At 42.8% G+C, this 17,916-nt stretch overlaps 1 protein-coding gene across 2 annotated transcripts; it reads left to right on the forward strand.

The window, feature by feature from the left end:
- Window positions 1–1,009: 1,009 nt before the first annotated feature.
- LOC135973969 (superkiller complex protein 8) lies at window positions 1,010–15,013 on the forward strand. Of its 2 annotated transcripts, none has more exons than XM_065559629.1 (11): window positions 1,010–1,197; window positions 4,596–4,641; window positions 4,726–4,753; window positions 5,790–5,895; window positions 6,280–6,452; window positions 7,682–7,830; window positions 8,590–8,683; window positions 9,464–9,557; window positions 10,981–11,073; window positions 11,845–11,923; window positions 13,815–15,013. In XM_065559629.1, the coding sequence occupies exons 2-11, from the start codon at window positions 4,630–4,632 to the stop codon at window positions 13,902–13,904; spliced, it is 918 nt and encodes a 305-aa protein (XP_065415701.1). In that variant the 5' UTR covers window positions 1,010–1,197; window positions 4,596–4,629; the 3' UTR covers window positions 13,905–15,013. The 2 variants fall into 2 exon arrangements, with proteins under 2 accessions (XP_065415701.1, XP_065415702.1); XM_065559630.1 differs by lacking the exon at window positions 1,010–1,197 and adding an exon at window positions 3,643–3,712.
- The last annotated feature ends 2,903 nt before the right edge of the window (window positions 15,014–17,916 follow it).

Here is a 17,916-nt window from a genome sequence, read left to right on the forward strand (position 1 = left end):
TCTGGACAAGTTCCTCCCCAACTCTGATCTTCACTACTTCTCCCTAACCATGACAAAAGGCAGCCAGGTACAACTCACAGCCAGCAACTCCCCAAACTGCCGAGTCAGCCTTTCAAGAAGCCACTCCCAAATCCCGCCAATTATGTCCTAATGAGGTTTAATTTTTGCTACTGTTTATTATTAACAAAAATAATTAGTTACTTTATTTGGAGCCCAAAATGTGCTAAGGGCTTTATGGTCAAATATGAGGGCAAGGTCCCTGCCCCAAGGAAGTTACAATCTCATTGGCAATATTTCAGTGGAGAATGGGGGAAGGGACGTGGCGCGCAGCAAGCGCCTAAGCAGTTAGGTTCAGCAGGAGTCTGGGTAGTACCACCGGTTTCACTATCATTTTTTGAAGAGAGTGATTAGGCCTCATTGAAGAAATGTTTCGCCTGGGAACTTACTTGACCAAGGAAAAGGTGGAAGCCAGGCCAGGGAGGGGTTCCAGGAACGGGGCAGCCATAGAGGCAGGTGCAGAGAGAGCGGTGGGACGGCGGCAGCTAGCTAAGGGAGCGGTGAATGGCTGGAGGGAGCTTGGCAGGCACTATGTGGGCAGGAGACCAGGAGCAGGCGTCTAGGTGTGAAGTGGAGGCAAGGGGCTGGGATTGGTGAGAAGCTGGATGTGGCTGGGGAGGATTTTCACGGCAGCATTTTGGCTAGACTAAGGAGGGGCAGAGGTGACGGGACTTTCCTGACTGGCCACAGCCCCGCATGGACCTGGCTGGGCCTGTGCGCAGAGGCACTCGCCTGGCACCCTGGATGCCCACCCACTGCGCCCTGCGGGCCAGGCCAGCGCCGCCTGGCTGCCACGCGGCCCCGGGCTCGGGGGAGTCACACTAGGGGCGATCAGGGCCCCTGCGCTGCTCTTCGAAAGGAGAGAGACGAGGCGAAGAGGGGCCAGCGGGGGCGGCGCGGCGGGTAGCCGCCGAGGCAGGTGGAGGGAGGCTCAAGGGGCCTTCTCAGCTACAAGGTGGCAGCACAACGCTCTGGCCCCAGCTCCGCCTTCCTCTATGATCACTGCGGGGAGACAGGCCCTGAAGTCGGACGCTCCAGCCTTTCTCTCTATGGTAAGAAACCTCATCATAGGGCGCCGGCGTCGCTGGTGCTGGTTGGGTGGCGGCGAGTTCGCGTGGGAGGAGCAGGAGCGGCGCCCAGGTAAGAGATGCGGGGCCCCGAGGGGGTGGGGGCAGGGTCTTGGGGCGGGCGTGGCGCCAGCGCCAGGTGCCTGCTGGGGTGTTAACTGGTGCGGGAGAGGGGAGCTGCCGCCGCGGAAGGGGGGTGCTGGGGGGCTGCCGGGGACCCAGGGACGGGCGCTAGGGTGGGGCCCTCAGGCGGTTTCCGGGGAGGTGCAGGATGTCCAGGGTCCCATGTCCTCCGTTTCTCTTGGGCAGTGCCCACCAGCCTGCTGTTGCTCCCGCCCCCAGGATCCCAGTAACTGGCCTGGCCCAGACTGGTCCGTTCCTCCGTGCAGTTGGCAGCGCTCTGCGTAGTGGGTGTCACTTCCCCCCGTGTAGTTAGCCAGTTCCCCCTCTTTGCGTGAACCTTTCACCCAGCCAGAGGGGAGAGAAGCATTTTTTAACAATCAGGAAAACATGATTATCAAACCCAGAGAAGTGGCTGGGGGGCCCAGGGTAGGTGTAGAACTTGAAAGTGTTTTAAGCTCGCTTTTAAAAATCAGCTTTTTCAAGTTTCTCTGCCCTGAAGTGTTTACAGTCTAAGGCAGGGGTGGGCAAACTACGGCCCGGGGGCCACATCTGGTCCTTGAGTCGTTTTAATCCGGCCCTTGAGCTCCCGCTGGGGAGCGGGGTCGGGGCTTGACCCGCTCCGTGTGTGCTGTGGCTCTGCGCAGTTCCTGGAAGCAGCGGCATGTCCCCCTTCCAGATCCTACAGGTAGGGCAGCCAGGGGGCTCCATATGCTGCCCCTGCCCCAGGTGCCAGCTCTGCAGCTCCCATTGGCCAGGAACCGCAGCCAATGGGAGCTGCAGGGGCGGCACCTGCGGACGGGGCAGCATGCAGAGCTGCCTAGCCGAGCCTCCGCATAGGAGCAGAGAGGAGACATGCTGCTGCTTCTGGTTGTTGCTTGAAGTAAGCACAACCCAAAGCCTGCACCCGTGGTCCCCTCTGGTGCCACAACCCCCTGTCCTAGCCCTGATCCCCTTCCTGCCCTTTGAGCCCCTTGGTTCTAGCCTAGAGCACCCTCCTGCACCCCCAACCCCTCATCTACAGCCCCATCCCAGAGCCTGAATCCCCAGCTGGAGCCCTCGTCCCCGCTCCTCAACCCCCTCCCCCAGTCCAGACCCTCCCACAACCTGAACTCATTTCTGGCCCCACTCCAGAGCCCTCACCCCCTCCTGCACCCCAACCCCCAATTTTGTGAGCATTCATGGCCCGCTATACAATTTCTATACCCAGATGTGGCCCTTGGGCCAAAATGTTTGCCCACCCTGATCTAAGGCCTCAATCTTGGAATGAGCTCCAAATGGGTTGACCCTCATTCCCATAGGATGCATATTGCAGGATCCATTGTCCTGGTCCCATGAACCTGTACAAAGTCCAGTTGATTTAATTGGGATGCCATACAAGTGGAGAGGTATATGGTACTGGATCCTGATGCAGGACTGTGGCCTTGGAAAAATAGTATCTCACTGCATATCAGAACATGATATGATTACTAGAGGCTTCTTATTGCTGAAACTACTTTATATGCCATTGTTTGAATACCAAGTAGGTCTCAGTGGCAAGTCTTGCTTTGGAAGGTTAAATAGTACTTCTGCCATTTTAGTTTGTTCTTGTTGTGGTAAACCTGGGGGAAGAAAGGGGAAGGGTAAACTGTCTTGTGAAGATTTATTTGTATTCGTATTAGGACTATCAATTAATTGCAGTTAACTCACGCTATTTACTCAAAAAAATTAATTGCGATTAAAAAAATTAATCGCACTTATAACAGAATACCAATTGAAATTTATTAAATATTTTTGGATGTTTTCTACATTTTCAATATTGATTTCAGCTATAACACAGAATACAAAGTGCACAGTGCTCAGTTTATATTATTTTTTTATTACAAATATATGCACTGTAAAAATGATAAACAAAAGAAATAGTGTTATTCAATTCCCTTCATACAAGTACTGAAGTGCAATCTCTTTATCCTGAAAGTGTAACTTACAAATGCAGATTTTTTTTCGGTTACATAACTGCACTCAAAAACAAAACTGTGTAAAACTTTAGCGCTACAAGTCCACTCAGTCCTCCTACTTATTCTGCCAATCACTAAGACAAACAAGTTTGTTTATATTGACTGGAGATACTGCTGCCTGCGTCTTATTTACTATGTCACCTGAAAGTGAGAACAGGTGTTTGCATGGCACTTTTGTAGCCGGCATTGCAAGGTATTTACATGCCAGATATGCTAAACATTTGTATGCCCCTTCATGCTTCGGCCACCATTCCAGAGGACATGCTTCCATGCTGACGATGCCCGTTTAAAAGAAAATAATGCATCAATTACATTTGTGACTGTATTCCTTGGGGGGAAGAATTGTATGTCTCCTACTGTGTTTTACCTGCATTCTGCATATATTTCATGTTACAGCAGTCTCGGATGATGACCCAGCATGTGTTCATTTTAAGAACACTTTCACAGCAGATTTGACAAAACGCAAAGAAGGTACTGATGTGAGATTTCTAAAAATAGCTATAGCACTCGACCCAAGGTTTAAGAATCTGAAGTGCCATCCCAAATCTGAGAGGGACGAGGTGTGGAGCTTTCTTTTAGAAGTCTTAAAAGAACAACACTCCGATGCAGAAACTACAGAACCCAAACTGTCAAAAAAAAGTCCAATTCAACTTTCTGCTGGTGGCATCTGACTTAGATGATGGAAATGAACATGCGTCAGTCCATACTGCTTTGGATCGTTATCAAGTAGAACTCATCAGCATGGAAGCATGTCCTCTAGGATGGTGGTTGAAGTATGAAGGGACATATGACTCTATAGTGCAACTGGCACGTAAATATCTTGCAACGCCAGCTACAACAGTGCCATGCAAATGCCTTTTCTCACTTTCAGGTGACATTGTAAACAAGAAGCGGGCAGCATTATCTCCTGCAAATTGTAACCAACCTTGTTTGTCCGAGTGATTGGCTGACCAAAAAGTAGGACTGAGTAGATTTGTAGGCTCTAAAGTTTTACGTTGTTTTATTTTTGAATGTGTTTTTGTTGTTGTTCATAATTCTACATTTGTAAGTTCAACTTTCATGATAAAGAGATTGCACTACAGTACTTGTATGAGGTGAATTGAAAAATACATTTTTTTTGTTTTTTTTTACAGTGCAGATATTTGTAATAAAAAAAATCAAGTGAGCACTGTACACTTTGTATTCTGTGTTGTAATTGAAATTAATATATTTGAAAATGAAGTAAACATCCAAAAATATTTAAAATAAATGGTATTCTATTGTTTAACAGAGCAATTAATCGCAATTAATTTTTTTAGTCACTTGACAGCCCTAATTCTTATTTCTGATCCTAACTTTTTCTTTTTGTTTCCAGAGTATTCCTATGCATATTCAGCTTATATAAAGAAATGACCACACAGGTAAATACACCGGAGTAATTCAACTAATCTCTCTAGTTTGATTTGTGACCATTTTCATAACGTGGATGCTCTCTTTCATTTCAGTACAGTATTCTCTTCAAGCAAGAACAAGGTGAGGAGATACTAACATGGTATTGTGCTGTTAATTTTTCTTACCTAACATCTTTATTTCCTTGGGTGATTTAAAATTAATGCTAACAGATTTGTGAAACATTGCATTCTTAGTAAGTCTAAATCTGAGTGGGTTTTTCGGTGTTTTTAGCTGCAGTGATCATGGTAAATAAAATTGGATTTAATGTTGCATAGGCATGATCCAAAGCACTCCGAAGTCACAAAAGGACTCTTCTTGACTTCAGTGGGCTTTGGTTCAGGCCCTATGAGAACATTCCCAATCCATGTTACTTTTTTGTAGACTGGTTCAGGTGTACTTGAGAATGCATGGATTCATAGGCAAGCCCATGATCCATTAGGCTGTTTACTGTGACCACGGCTCCCTGGATTCTGTGGTTCTACAGCATGTGCAGCAGAATCCCATGCTTTCATGAGTGACAGTATTCCCAACTGCAGATACCATGAGCTTCCTCCCTGACAAATTTTCCATTGTAGTTATGAATTGTCAATACAAACATTTGCATCACATTTGGTTTACTGAGCTCCTAGATTTCTAACACAAAGAATACTATACGGATTTATTTTTCATTTTTGAATCTGATTGTTTTTGTTAAATTTCCCTGTTTTGTTTTGTAAGCTACCTGAACCTGCCACAGAATTTCAAAATCTGTTGGACTGAAATGCCACAGTAACCAGAAGCTTTGCTGCAGAATTTAGGTCCAGTTGGCTACATGGTTCACATGGCCTTGACCAGGACTTGCATTTTGCTATGGGTAGAGTCTAACATGGCTGCTGCTGTCAGATACCATGCGTGCTAGCAGCTTTCCATTCTGTTTTTTCTATTATGTATATGTTCTCAGAATGACATGAGAATTACAGGTGAGAGGGGAAGGTACTGTTAGTGGATTCCGCACGTTATTAGTGCTTCCTTCTGCTTACAGCAGGAAGTAAGAACAAGCAACTGCTGTGAGTAAAGACACCTGCTTGATTCCAAGAAACACCATTGTTTTCTCTCTAATATTTGTGCTCTCTTCCAGCACATGATGATGCCATCTGGTCAGTTGCATGGGGAAAGAATAAAAGAGATGGTTCTGAGACAGTAATCTCTGGATCTTTAGATGATCTAGTGAAGGTCTGGAAATGGTAAGTGAGGGGTTCGATAAACATTGGTTAAACTGATTAACAGTTGGAAATACAATGTAAACTAGTGCAGAAATACAGTATTCTTTCCTTCTTTAGCCCTCAGAACATCAGTAGCTGTGCACTGCACAGTAAGTAGCAGAGCACTTTGCTTTGCTGAAATGGGGGCTAGGGCTGGGGAAACAAGCTGGAAAAAAAGGTTGTAAGTAGTGCTACGCACAAACTGTCTGCTTTCACTCTTCACCTGCAGTCAGTTCTCCCCTTTTGCTGTGCAAAAGGTAAAAAATGCTTTTTAAGAAAAAGAAAGGGAGGTGGGAAGCTGGAGGTGGGTGCAATACCTGAAATTACTCTTAATTAGTTTGTTTTTGTTTGTGTTTTTAACAAAAGGACTGATGAAAAATTAGATCTACAATGGACTTTAGAGGGCCATCAACTGGGTGTGGTATCAGTAGATATCAGCCACACAGGTTCCATTGCAGCATCCAGTTCCCTAGATGCTCATATTCGTCTTTGGGATTTAGAAACTGGCAAACAGATCAAGTCCATAGATGCTGGTCCTGGTAAGATCTTGGTGGTTATATGTAATCTCTGCAAAGTGTGTATTTATACAGTACAGTAGAGAACTAACATACTAGCTGGGAGTGACTAGCTTTTTTTATAGTGTCACAACAGTCTCCTTCCTTTTGCAAAACAAGGATATGAGATTAACAGGCATTCCCTTGCATATACTTTACCAATGCACGCTATACTGGTATAAGCCAGTGTTAATCTGATGTCTCTCTATTTGGGGTTGCACTGATAACAATCTATTTAAAAACTGATTTTAGTTAAACTAGTGCAACTTCTAGGTGTTGACAAGGCTTTCATGTAATCCTGCTGGCTTTATTCACTGTCTCTATTGTGACTATTTTTTGTTGAGGGTGCATAAGGCAGAATCGCATCCAGTTATCTCATAGGTGTAGTGATCAGAAAGTCTAGTGGTGGCAAAAAAAACCCTATTCAAATACACAGTGATGGCTGAGATTTGCATACTAAGAAGGCCCCAGGTTTGCTGCAGGTGCACTTTGAAACTCAGTACTGTGCAGAGGGTGCTTGTTTATGGAGTGCATGGCTATGTCCAAAGGTGCAAATAAAAAAAAAAAAAGGGTTTAAGTCTAGATAAGCCTTGACCAGCACTGAATTCCAATTTGGAGGGCACAAGATCTTAACCAAAGGATTTAAATAATATAGTAAGGAATGTTGGTAGATCAACCTTGTAGGGTCAGAGAATGAATGACATATGTAATAAATCTGTGAGGCACACAGCACCAGGCTAAGTAGATAACTGTAAAAAGTCACCATGTAATTCTATTTCAATGAATAATCTGCCCTGCACTCTTTCCTTCTATCTGTAAGTGCTTTCTGTCTCTGTTGCTGGGCCAGCTCTCCAGTGCTGCTTCTGACAAAGGCAACAGTTCTTTCTTCTAATGGTTTTCAAGCAAATAAGAGGATTTTTTTTTTGCAAGGTCATGATAGCTAATGCCATTTAACACTATTAATGTGCTGCTGTTCTAGGAGGATGCCCTAGACTAAGATCTTCCTAGAAAATATCATCTGTGATTAAGCTGAAAAACAAACACCTTAAGCGTTTATTCTGTCAGCTTTTGTTAGCTTGGTGTGAATTTAACATTTGTGGCTGAAGTGCAGGGGAATAAATTATCTGTGAACAGGTATACGTGGAATTAACATTGTTGGCTAAAAACTATAAACAAGATTAAATATACCAAATATTTTTTTCTTTTTTGTACAGTTGATGCCTGGTCGTTGGCTTTTTCACCAGATTCCCAGTATCTTGCAACAGGAAGTCATGTGGGAAAAGTGAACATTTTTGGTGTTGAAACCGGAAAAAAGGAATATTCTCTGGACACTAGAGGGAAATTCATTCTTAGCATTGCATATGTAAGAACTTAACTGATATTCTCTTCTGTTAAAGTATCATCCTTGTAATCTGCTGTAAATCACTCATTTTCTGATACTATATTCACAACCTTAACAGGAACTCTTATTTAAAAAACAACAACACAGACTTCCTACCTACACATCATCTACTTCTAGGCAATAACCTCCTAAAGAAAGCACTTTACTTCTGCTTATAATTGCCATTGGCCTTTCCTGTATGTAAAATGGTCCTTTGTTCCAACTCAACTGATGAATTGGACCAGCCTTAAAGGTAATAAAAGCTTTCTATAGTGCTCTTGCTCTTCCAGCAAGGATATCAGACCATTACAGATACCAATTAAATCTCTGAATTCCCCTTTACGAGGTATCTTTGTTGATGGTGAAATTGAGGCATAATAAGTTTAAATGACTTTTCCTAGGTGAGACAGAAAACTATTGAAAAGCACACACTCTTCACTGTAAATTATTACAATAGAAAATCCCCCATTGCTGTACATCAGAATGAATAATGCATCTAGTAAAAGAATCAGGCAGATAGACATTAAGGACATCATGCAGTTTGAAAACTATCTGGAAAAGTCGCTCCTGCTCTTGCTCATGTGCTGCTTATGAATTTCAGTCTTAGATTTTCAGATTTTTCTGAGCCCACCATACTAAATATCTTGCATGGCAGATTATTTTTGATGTCATCTTGTCTCTTTTCACCTTCCCAATACAAAATAAGAGTAATTATAAAATGTGTAACATATGTATTGTTAGAGTCCAGATGGAAAATATTTAGCCAGTGGAGCAATAGATGGCATCATCAATATTTTTGATATTGCAACTGGAAAACTTCTGCATACGCTAGAAGGTAAGTCTTGGAATGTTTGCAGTGTGCAAGTTATAGCTTTAGTCCTGATTAAAATGTTAATTAAGAAACACTTTAATATTGTATGATGGGCTGAAATGTCAGGTTAGTTTGTCCATCTTGAATGTTAGCTTACACCGATCGACAGTTTCCAAGACAGTCCACTTATATCCGTGCTCTGATTTAGGCACCATCATTTTTATGGTTCTAAATGCTGAAGTATGTGTGGGATCCAATCTTAAATCTTCAACATGCACCATGGATGTGTCTTAGAAAGCATATCCAGTTATGCTTAACTGGATTCTTCCTAACAAATCAGTTTAACTTTCCTCAGTGCTAGCAAATGAAGCGGGTCTGTCAATGCTGCCTTACTCCTTCTCCCGTTCTCCCCCCCCCCCCCCACATTGTATTGATATTAAAAAGTTAGTTCCCGTGGCTAGAAGAGGGATGGAACACCTTCCCTCTTGTTATAGAACGTTGCAACTCTAACAGGGATGAAGAGACTCTCAAGTAGTTTATGCAACAACGTGAGGGAGATGAGTGTTCAAGAACCTTCCAGATTCCTGATGCACTTACACTGACTGTATTCAGAAGAGTTTTGGGGGGCAAGGGCGGAAGTAGCCTAAGAATGAGGAGCTTAACAATCGTTCAAATATGTAAACTGAAGAGTATCTCCTTGCTTTTTTTGAGGAAAGATATTATTCTGACTTAAACCCTCTCTAATAATTCTTCTTACCAATGATAGAGTATTTACAGATCAACCATGCCTATTCTGAATTTCAGGCCATGCGATGCCAATTCGCTCATTGACATTTTCTCCGGATTCCCAACTACTCGTTACAGCTTCAGATGATGGATATATCAAAATCTATGATGTGTAAGTTGTTTCACAAGACATGTGATGTAAAACTAATATTCTAAGAGGCTGTAGTGTCCCAGAACAGACCACTCCTGTGGGAATTCTGCACTACTGCTGGGCTCATTAAATATGCGCAGATTTCTAATTTTTCATACAGAAAAGCTTTTGCCATTCTGTTGCTGCAGTGCTGCCCTTTGCCCACCAGAGGGCGCTGTGGCGATGGAACAAAGTTGCAGCTCCCTGCAGCGAGGGGTCATCCAGGGTCTGCATGGGGGAAGCTTCCTAACAATCTATCCCTTGCCCTCTCTCTTCCACCACCCCCCCCCAATGTTCCATACTTTTCCCACCCATACCTAACAGTCTTCCAAGTTCACACCCAGGCTCCTTCCCAGCAATTTACTTCCCTCTCCCTCAGCTCCTCCGTTATCCCTGACTCCCCCAAGCCTTTGCTCTGCTTCTGAAGGGTGTGGAAAATACAGTTCTGTATTGTAGTTTAAATGAATTATTACTCAGAGTTCTGTTTTCATATGCCAAGTAAGGAATCTATTTGTCAAACATTTTCTGAATTTTTGTTGTTGTCTGTATTGTTACAGACATACTTGCTGACAGGTATTTTGAAATAACTGACCAAAAATAATTGAAACTGGTGTGATTATATTGTGTTATTTTGACAAATAAAATATACAGAATTTTGCAGAATGTTAAAATATTGTGTGCAGAACTTTTAATTTTTTGGCGCAGAATTCCACCAGGAGTAACAAACCAAGCATTCCGGTGTATGGAATTATCTTTAACTGTGTAGTTGAATTAACTATTTTTTAAAAATCTGACATTTTAAACTGTAAAACACTAAATCTGTGAGCTTGGACTCTTTTAAAAGGGTACAAATGTGGATGGCAGATCTGGCTCAGAAAATTGATGCCCACTTGCCATATTTGGTAGTTCAGTATACCTACCAGCCTCATTCTTATCCTGCATTCTATTTTTTTTTTTTTTTTGGTCCACCTTTAGAATTTCTGCTTTATGCCTAAGATATGCTGCCTCATTCATTGACTGACTTCATACTCCACTTAAGGCCTTGGCTTTCTCCGTATCGCTGCCCTCTTTTCCTGTAGTCTGTCACTCTCCTGACACTCTGTGGCAATACCTTCTTCTTCCTGCTATCTGGGCTTTCTTTGATTTCCACCAGTCTGGCTTCTGTCTTTCCCCTCTGCTGAAACATCTCTCAAAATCACTACCTACCTTTTCCTAGCTAAGTCAAAGGTATTTTATGCTCAAATCCTAGGCCTGGTTAGTTCAAGTATCCTGACTGGGGGAGAGGCTGTGTCTCAGATAACTGTGACCTAAGCCCCCAAGAACTTACCTGAAATTAGCACATGAAATGTTAATGCATTTTTTTTATTATATGGTGGCTTAACGCTAAACTTTTTGTCTCCCATAGACAACATGCAAACTTGGCAGGCACACTAAGTGGTCATGGATCCTGGGTATTAAATGTGGCGTTTTGTCCAGATGATACTCATTTTGTTTCCAGGTATTTAGCATTTTTAATTTTTGTAAATTTTTATGAAGGAACTTAATCTTCCATTTATAAATTGAGGTTGATCACACACTACCTATATAACTTAGAGTGGAACCTAGATAACTTGTATTAATGAGTGAAAGATCTGTTATAAATTACTATGGGCCAGACTGATATCCTTACTTACATAATAGTGCCTTATACAAACAATCTAATTGACATCAGTTGGGCTTCTTTTGCAGTTGAGGTACTTCTGCATGTAAGTAAGGGTATCATCATCTGGCCCTAAATTTTTGTTAGGTATGTTCACTTACTTGCTACTTAACTGAAGGCAAAGATATTGATTCTCAAAATGCATGTTAATTTATTTTAATGATTGTAGCTTAGCTTCTCATTATTTAATTGATGCTTCATCCCATTGTACTATAGTATATTGAAAAAATAATATCTTGGTAATATTAACCTTTGGAACAGTGCAGACTAGTGAGAGTCTACTCAACTGTGCTTTCTTTAGCTAACTAATATGCTTCAGAGAATTGGTAATTGCTGTGTTTTTGGAATGCTCATTTATTTTACACGCTGTTCATATTAAAATAATTGCTAATTGAGGCCAGTGTTTCTAGAATCTGCTGGTAGATCTTCATTTGTTCTGTTGCTTTCCCCCTAATTTTGAGGTGGTGTGTTTTTTTTTTTTTTAAATACTGTAGTATCAGATCTTTGGTCTCTTAATTATAGTATAATCAAATTGCTACTAATTCAGATTTGATCTAAAATATTTTCCAGTTCATCTGACAAAAGCGTAAAAGTTTGGGATGCTGGAACAAGGACCTGTGTTCATACCTTCTTTGATCATCAGGATCAGGTATATTAAGAATGTAGAACATTATAATTCTCATATCCAGTCGTCTTATCTAGATAGATTTACTAGTATGAAACCTTCACTTAGGGCTTGTCCTTACAAATGCTTAGGTTTGCAGCAAGCTGGAGTGTGAACTTACTGCACGCTAAGTGTCTGTGTGGACCCTGCTGCCGTACACCAGAAGTTTCCTAGTGCGCTTTAATCTACTCCAGTTTTGAAACAGGCTAGGGTGGAGTTGATTTACACCCTGTCTTGCTGCAAACTAAGTGTTTTTATAAGCAGGTCCTTACATTTTTTAATTGAAATCCAGGCTCCATTGATGTCAAAAGCCCATTAAAATCAATGGGGCCAGGATTTCACCACTAGCCCTTGGGATACTGCACTAACATTTTAAAGCTTTGATGGTATTTGAGAATTCCTATCCTAGAATCTATTTTCCCCCCCCCCTCCCCTCCCCAAACTCCCAGGCTGACCTTTTCTAAGTACTTCTTACAGCCCCAATCAAGAGGCACACTCTAGGGTGGTGAAATGGAATCTCATCAGTCTATATCAAATCAATACATCTTTGCTACCCTCCTATTTTGGTTCATAGCAAACAGGGTGAGTGTGCTCTGAATGTAAAGGGAAAAAATATAGACTGTTAAAGGCAGTGGGTTGGTGTCTTTTTCCCTAATTATGTAGGAAGAAATCCTGAAAGCTTATTTCTTCTTGAGGTTTTTCCTCAAAAATCAGGATTATCAACTCGTTTGCTGGGAGGCCTTCTTGGAATTGGAGCTCTCACTGAAGTGGTAGTTGCCTTTGAGACCAGGCTGGAGCTAAATCTTTACCAAACTAACCTCTTTCCTCCCAAACATTTTGGGCATTTGAATTTGTGTTAACAAAACCAAACCAAAAAAGGGGGTGGGGGTATTTAATTTAAAATAAAATAATTAAAAACAAACCAACCCTCTCTTCCCTATTAGTCAGGTTTCACTTCCTTGGTAATTTGTGCTGTCAAATCTACTAATTACCCTGTTTTCCAGGGAGTCTTTGAAGCTTAACAGTTCTAATTTTTAAAAAAGTAAAATAAATGATTTTTTTTTCGTTTTGAGAACTGTCTGTATTGATGTCTTGCTCTCAGGAGGCTAACACACAGTCGTGCCCATCCAGGTGTGTGAGAGGAGTGTTAATGAAAAGTGGTGGTGCAACTGACAAAGACTTCCCAAAATAGACTATTGAAGACAGAGCCCTTTTGGCAATAGCAGGCTAATGTGCTATTTTTAATTTTTTATCTTAGACCTTGTAACATGACTAGGAATAGTTTAAGGACTGACCAGATCTCTCTAGGGTTTGTATTAGTACTTAAGTCATTAGTTAGCTGTCTGGGTTACCTTCTGCTGAAGGTGACCATCCTTCAGCCTGGTGCAACCCTCCATTTCCTTTCAGACTCGCATTTCTCATGCTTTGTTTCTTTTTCCTTTCCTTTCCTGAAATTACTATAAACTAGTTTGGCTTGGAATGGAATAGGCTAATACAGCTACTGAGAGAACCAAACTTGTTGAAATTGATTCACAGTAGAATTACCATTTTGTACATATCACCTTTCATTCCTTACTCATCCAGGCTGTTGGGGAACAAACTGTATATTCAGCTAGATGGGTGCAGTAGGAAGATTATTGGGTTTTCATAGTATTTGACAATATCAGGGTTCAGAAGATGGAAAGTGAGGCTAGTGCCTTTTTCAGACAGAAGGCAGTCTCGACTGTGCCTTGGTTATCTCAACAGCTTTGCATTAGTAGTGGAACTGATATATTTAAACTACCATCCCCACTACTTGGTGACTACTTAAAATGTGAAACAGTGGCATCTTGTTACCCACTTTAATGAGCTATTGTTTACACTTTTCTATTTGCAGGTCTGGGGAGTGCAATACAATGGAAATGGTTCCAAAATTGTATCTGTTGGAGACGACCAGGAAATCCATATCTATGACTGTCCAATTTAAATATGCCAAGTCAGGTGTATTGGTTAATTATGTATGTACAGGTTTTCAGGATTACTGCACTTCTCATATGTTGCCACTTACTTAAAGATGCTTCTGATTATTTTGTTAATGTGATAATGCATTTTAACAATGCTGAGCTGAATCTTGGACTCTATTGATACAATAGAAAAATCAAAATATACATAAGGTTTATATGTATCGTTATCACTTTACGTTTGGCATGAAAGAACTCTACATTTTAAAATAGAAGTTACTATTGTAGCTGCATATAACTTTACTGCTTTCTCTTAAGCAGTCTCTGGAACAGTATGTATTTGGAAATATGTACCCATGTGAAGTAACTGCTTACTTAAGCTACCTCCATATTTTTCTCTCCGGAACTATATAAATAGATTTGAATCTGAAATTGTTGACTGGCTCTGGCTGAGGCTTAATTTAGGAAACATTACTGGCTCTTAAATCATGTCTACGTGTCATACATGGCAACCAGCATGCTGGTGCTAAACAGTTGTCCTGGTGATGTGGGACAGGGTCATTTAAGTTAAACATACTCTAGCACCTGTGCTCAAGGCACATGGTTCACTCATCATGGTGTATCAACTTTAAATTAAAAAAAAAAATAAACCAAAACACCCCAAACTTAAGTTTAGATTCTCTCTTTGCTGGATGTGTATTAGCTGTAAACGTTTTAACCCATTTCCTAGCCTGGTGTCCTGACTGTGAACTGATTCTTGAGGGGTGGGGAATTCAATATGATACATGGAAAAATATTTCCTCAGTGTTCCAGTTAAAATTCAACATTTTTTTTTTTTAATCCATAAAACCAAAGCAAGCTGTGGAGGGGAAGTTTCCTTTCATGTCACTGCTTAGATGACCTGTTTCAGGGAGCTCTTTAAATACAGTCTCATTGTAGGGCATATGGTAGGTAAGCCATTGATGCAGAACCTCTGGATTATTTCAGCTTCAAATTTCCCTCCTGGTGTAGGTTTTACTAGAGTTTTTTCAATTCTATCTCCATGTAGAACAGTTGTATACAAAGTGTACCATTTCTTGCTTTCTAAGGTTGATGCTACCATTTTCTACTTCTATAAAATAAAAGCTTAATTTCATACTTTCCCCTATATCTTCTAGACAAGGAGAAATATGTATGGTCATATCCTGTGTGCTATCTACCAGTTTGAGGAAATACTAACAAACATTTAAAGGTGAGATGCTCTAACAGTTCCAGGCAGTATGTAAGACCATTTCTCAGTGTCCCTGTTAAGTTTAATCATTGACCATTGCATTGACACTAATGCTGTGAGTGTCAATCTTTACAGTAAAATAACTTCCATAATTTGCGTTCTACATATGTTGTTATTCTTCCCCCCTCCATGTAAAAACCCTATTGCAGGATTAGGTATAGGTTTTTAAGTGTAGCATCTATCCTGTGTAGTCTAATAAGTAGCAGCCTGCTTACAGTTCATGTTACAGGCATAGGCTATTGCAAATGTGTAAGACAGCTACTTAATTATAAAGTGGGCCAAAAGTAAAAGTTATAGTGTGCTTCATATAGTGGTAGACAAGTATTTACAAGCAAAGTATGGCACTCTGTGGTCAATGGACTGACTTTTTTTTTCTCCTCTTCCTACTGTAGGGGTGGGCAAACTTTTTGGCCCGAGGGCTACATCTGGGAATAGAAATTGTATGGTGGGCCATGAATGCTCACAAAATTGGGGTTGTGCGGGAGGGGGTGAGGGCACTGGTGTGGGACTGGCTCTTATGTGGAGGTGTGGCCAGGTGGCTCTGCATGCTGCCCTGTCTGCAGGCACTGCCCCTGCAGCTCCCATTGGAGTGCCAGAGGGAGCTATTGGAGCACATACGAGCCAGAGCATGGCCATGCCGCAGCTTCTGGGAGCTGCGTGGAGTGGCCCTGACCCTGCTCCCTAGCTGGAGTGCTAGAGTGGAGCCATCTGGCTGCTTCCAGGAGCTGCATGGTGCAGACCCTGGCCCTGTACGCTGGAGCAGGTCCATGCAGCTGCTTCTGGCAGCCATGTGGAATGGCCCCCACCCTGCTCAAGTGCTGGAGCAGGGCAAGCCTGAGACCCCACTTCCCAATGGGAGCTTGAGGGCTAGCTTAAGACAGCTGGCAGGCTGCATCTGGCCGACAGGCTGTAGTTTGCCCACCTGTCCTACTGCAAGCAAGAGCTGAAGGTTCAAGTCTTTATTCTGCAGGCGGAATTCTTATGTAAGATCAGCTCTTGTCTTGTCTGAAGCTAGGAATTCCTTTCGTGGAAAAGGCAGGTAAATAGAACGGAGTAGGGGGTTATACAGAAACTAAATCAAATTGCGTACAAGGGGTTGCCTTTTTATACCACACTGGCATATGGCCATATGTAGTGGTGAGCTGGAGCCGGTTTACACGAACCGGTTGTTAAATTTTGAAGCGGTTTTAGAACTGCTTGTTAACCGGCTTCCCTGCGGTGGGGGGTGCTGCAGCTTTGATGGGCTCTGGCCAGGAAGTGTGTAATTTCTCCTTTGGCCGCCAGGGAGCGCTGTGCTGTGGGAGCCATGTGGGTTGCTGCCTGGACCTCTGGCCCTGGGGCTCCCGCTGCTGCCTGGTGGGTCCCTGGCTGCTCTACTGGAATTGTCCTGCTGCTTGGGCTGCTCCGAGCTGCTCTCCCCATGAGTGTATGCCACCCTACCTGCAGGCTGCCAGCCCCTGCCCTGTCTCCAGCCAACCCCTGCTGCACCCCTTTGCCCAAAACCAGCCCCACACTCCTCTGTCTGCAGCCAACCCCTGTGGCCATGCCTGAAGCCAGCCAGCCCCGCACTCCTGTCTCCAGCCCTGCCAACGCCCCCACCCCAAGCCAGCCAGCCCCTGCCACACTCCCCTGCCCTGCCTGCAGCCAGCCCCACACCCCTTGCCTTGAGCTAGCCCTGCCCCACACCCCTGTCTACAGGTGGCCCCATGTCCACTGGTGCCCTGCAGTTCCCAGGGCAGTAACCCTAAACACCTGCTTCAATGAGGGGGGCAGGGAGCAGCTGGGACCTGCACATGTGCAGACCCTAGGGTGACCACACAGCAAGTGTGAAAAATCAGGACAGGGGGTGGGGGGTAATAGGAGCCTATATAAGAAAAAGACCCCAAAATCAGGACATCTGGTCACCCTAGCACACCCCCAGGAATGATAGGGACCCACACATGTGAAACAGAGCTCAGTTCTAGATCAGGCCCATCTTTTTAAAAAAGAACTTTAGGTAGAGTTAACATACATCCGTATTTTCCCAGACATGTCAGGCTTTTTGGGTCTTAAATCGCCTCCCAGGAAAATATGTATGTATGGTAACCCTATTGGTACAACAAATACATACTGTGGAACATCCCTTAAATCAGAACTTCTTATAGGGAACAGTTTGTTAAAATTTTGGCAGCTCATCACTGGCCACATGCTTTTATGTAAACAGCAGCTGTATGGTGACCTCTAGTGCCACCTCAGGTCTTGCTAATTCTCTATACAAATACCCTTGGACCGAGCTGTATACTACTAAAAACACAACAAGCCCGATCAGCTGCATAAATAAAAACAGCTAGCTACTTTGAACTTAAGCCTGACTGCTGTCATTCTGTGCTTGTAAAATTATGTATGAGGCCCTGCACATTGCTGTTAATTTACTACTGATTTCAATGAAATTTGAAAAGCTCAGCTACAGGAAGCATCCACTTTTCCATTCAGCAGTAGCCCGTAAATCCTACACTGATTTAGACAATAGAGCTCTCATGTTAACTACAAACTGCTAATGGACTGTAGTTACAGTGAGTATGAACAGTCTCTACTACTCAGAAATATAACTGACAAGTGCTGATAGCCCCTGTGCATTTAATCTGAATATAGTCTGGGCTTTTAGAACCAAGGGATTCTGAATAGGGATTTGTTTGATATGATTCCCCCTTCAGAAAACTAACTACTAGTTCACTATAGGCTGCTGTAATCGGAAACAGTCCTAGCTTTGAGAGTGTCACTGAGCTAAG

Source organism: Chrysemys picta, chromosome 10 (assembly GCF_011386835.1).
Source record: "Chrysemys picta bellii isolate R12L10 chromosome 10, ASM1138683v2, whole genome shotgun sequence".
In the NCBI taxonomy this organism is placed as follows: Eukaryota; Metazoa; Chordata; order Testudines; family Emydidae; genus Chrysemys; species Chrysemys picta.

What these genes read in the sequence shown, in the direction of transcription:
- LOC135973969 (XM_065559629.1), top strand. An exon ending in TCATTCTTAGCATTGCATAT is followed by an intron (nt 7,831 to 8,589) that starts GTAAGAACTTAA and finishes ATGTATTGTTAG; the next exon opens with AGTCCAGATGGAAAATATTT. An exon ending in ACTTCTGCATACGCTAGAAG is followed by an intron (nt 8,684 to 9,463) that starts GTAAGTCTTGGA and finishes TCTGAATTTCAG; the next exon opens with GCCATGCGATGCCAATTCGC.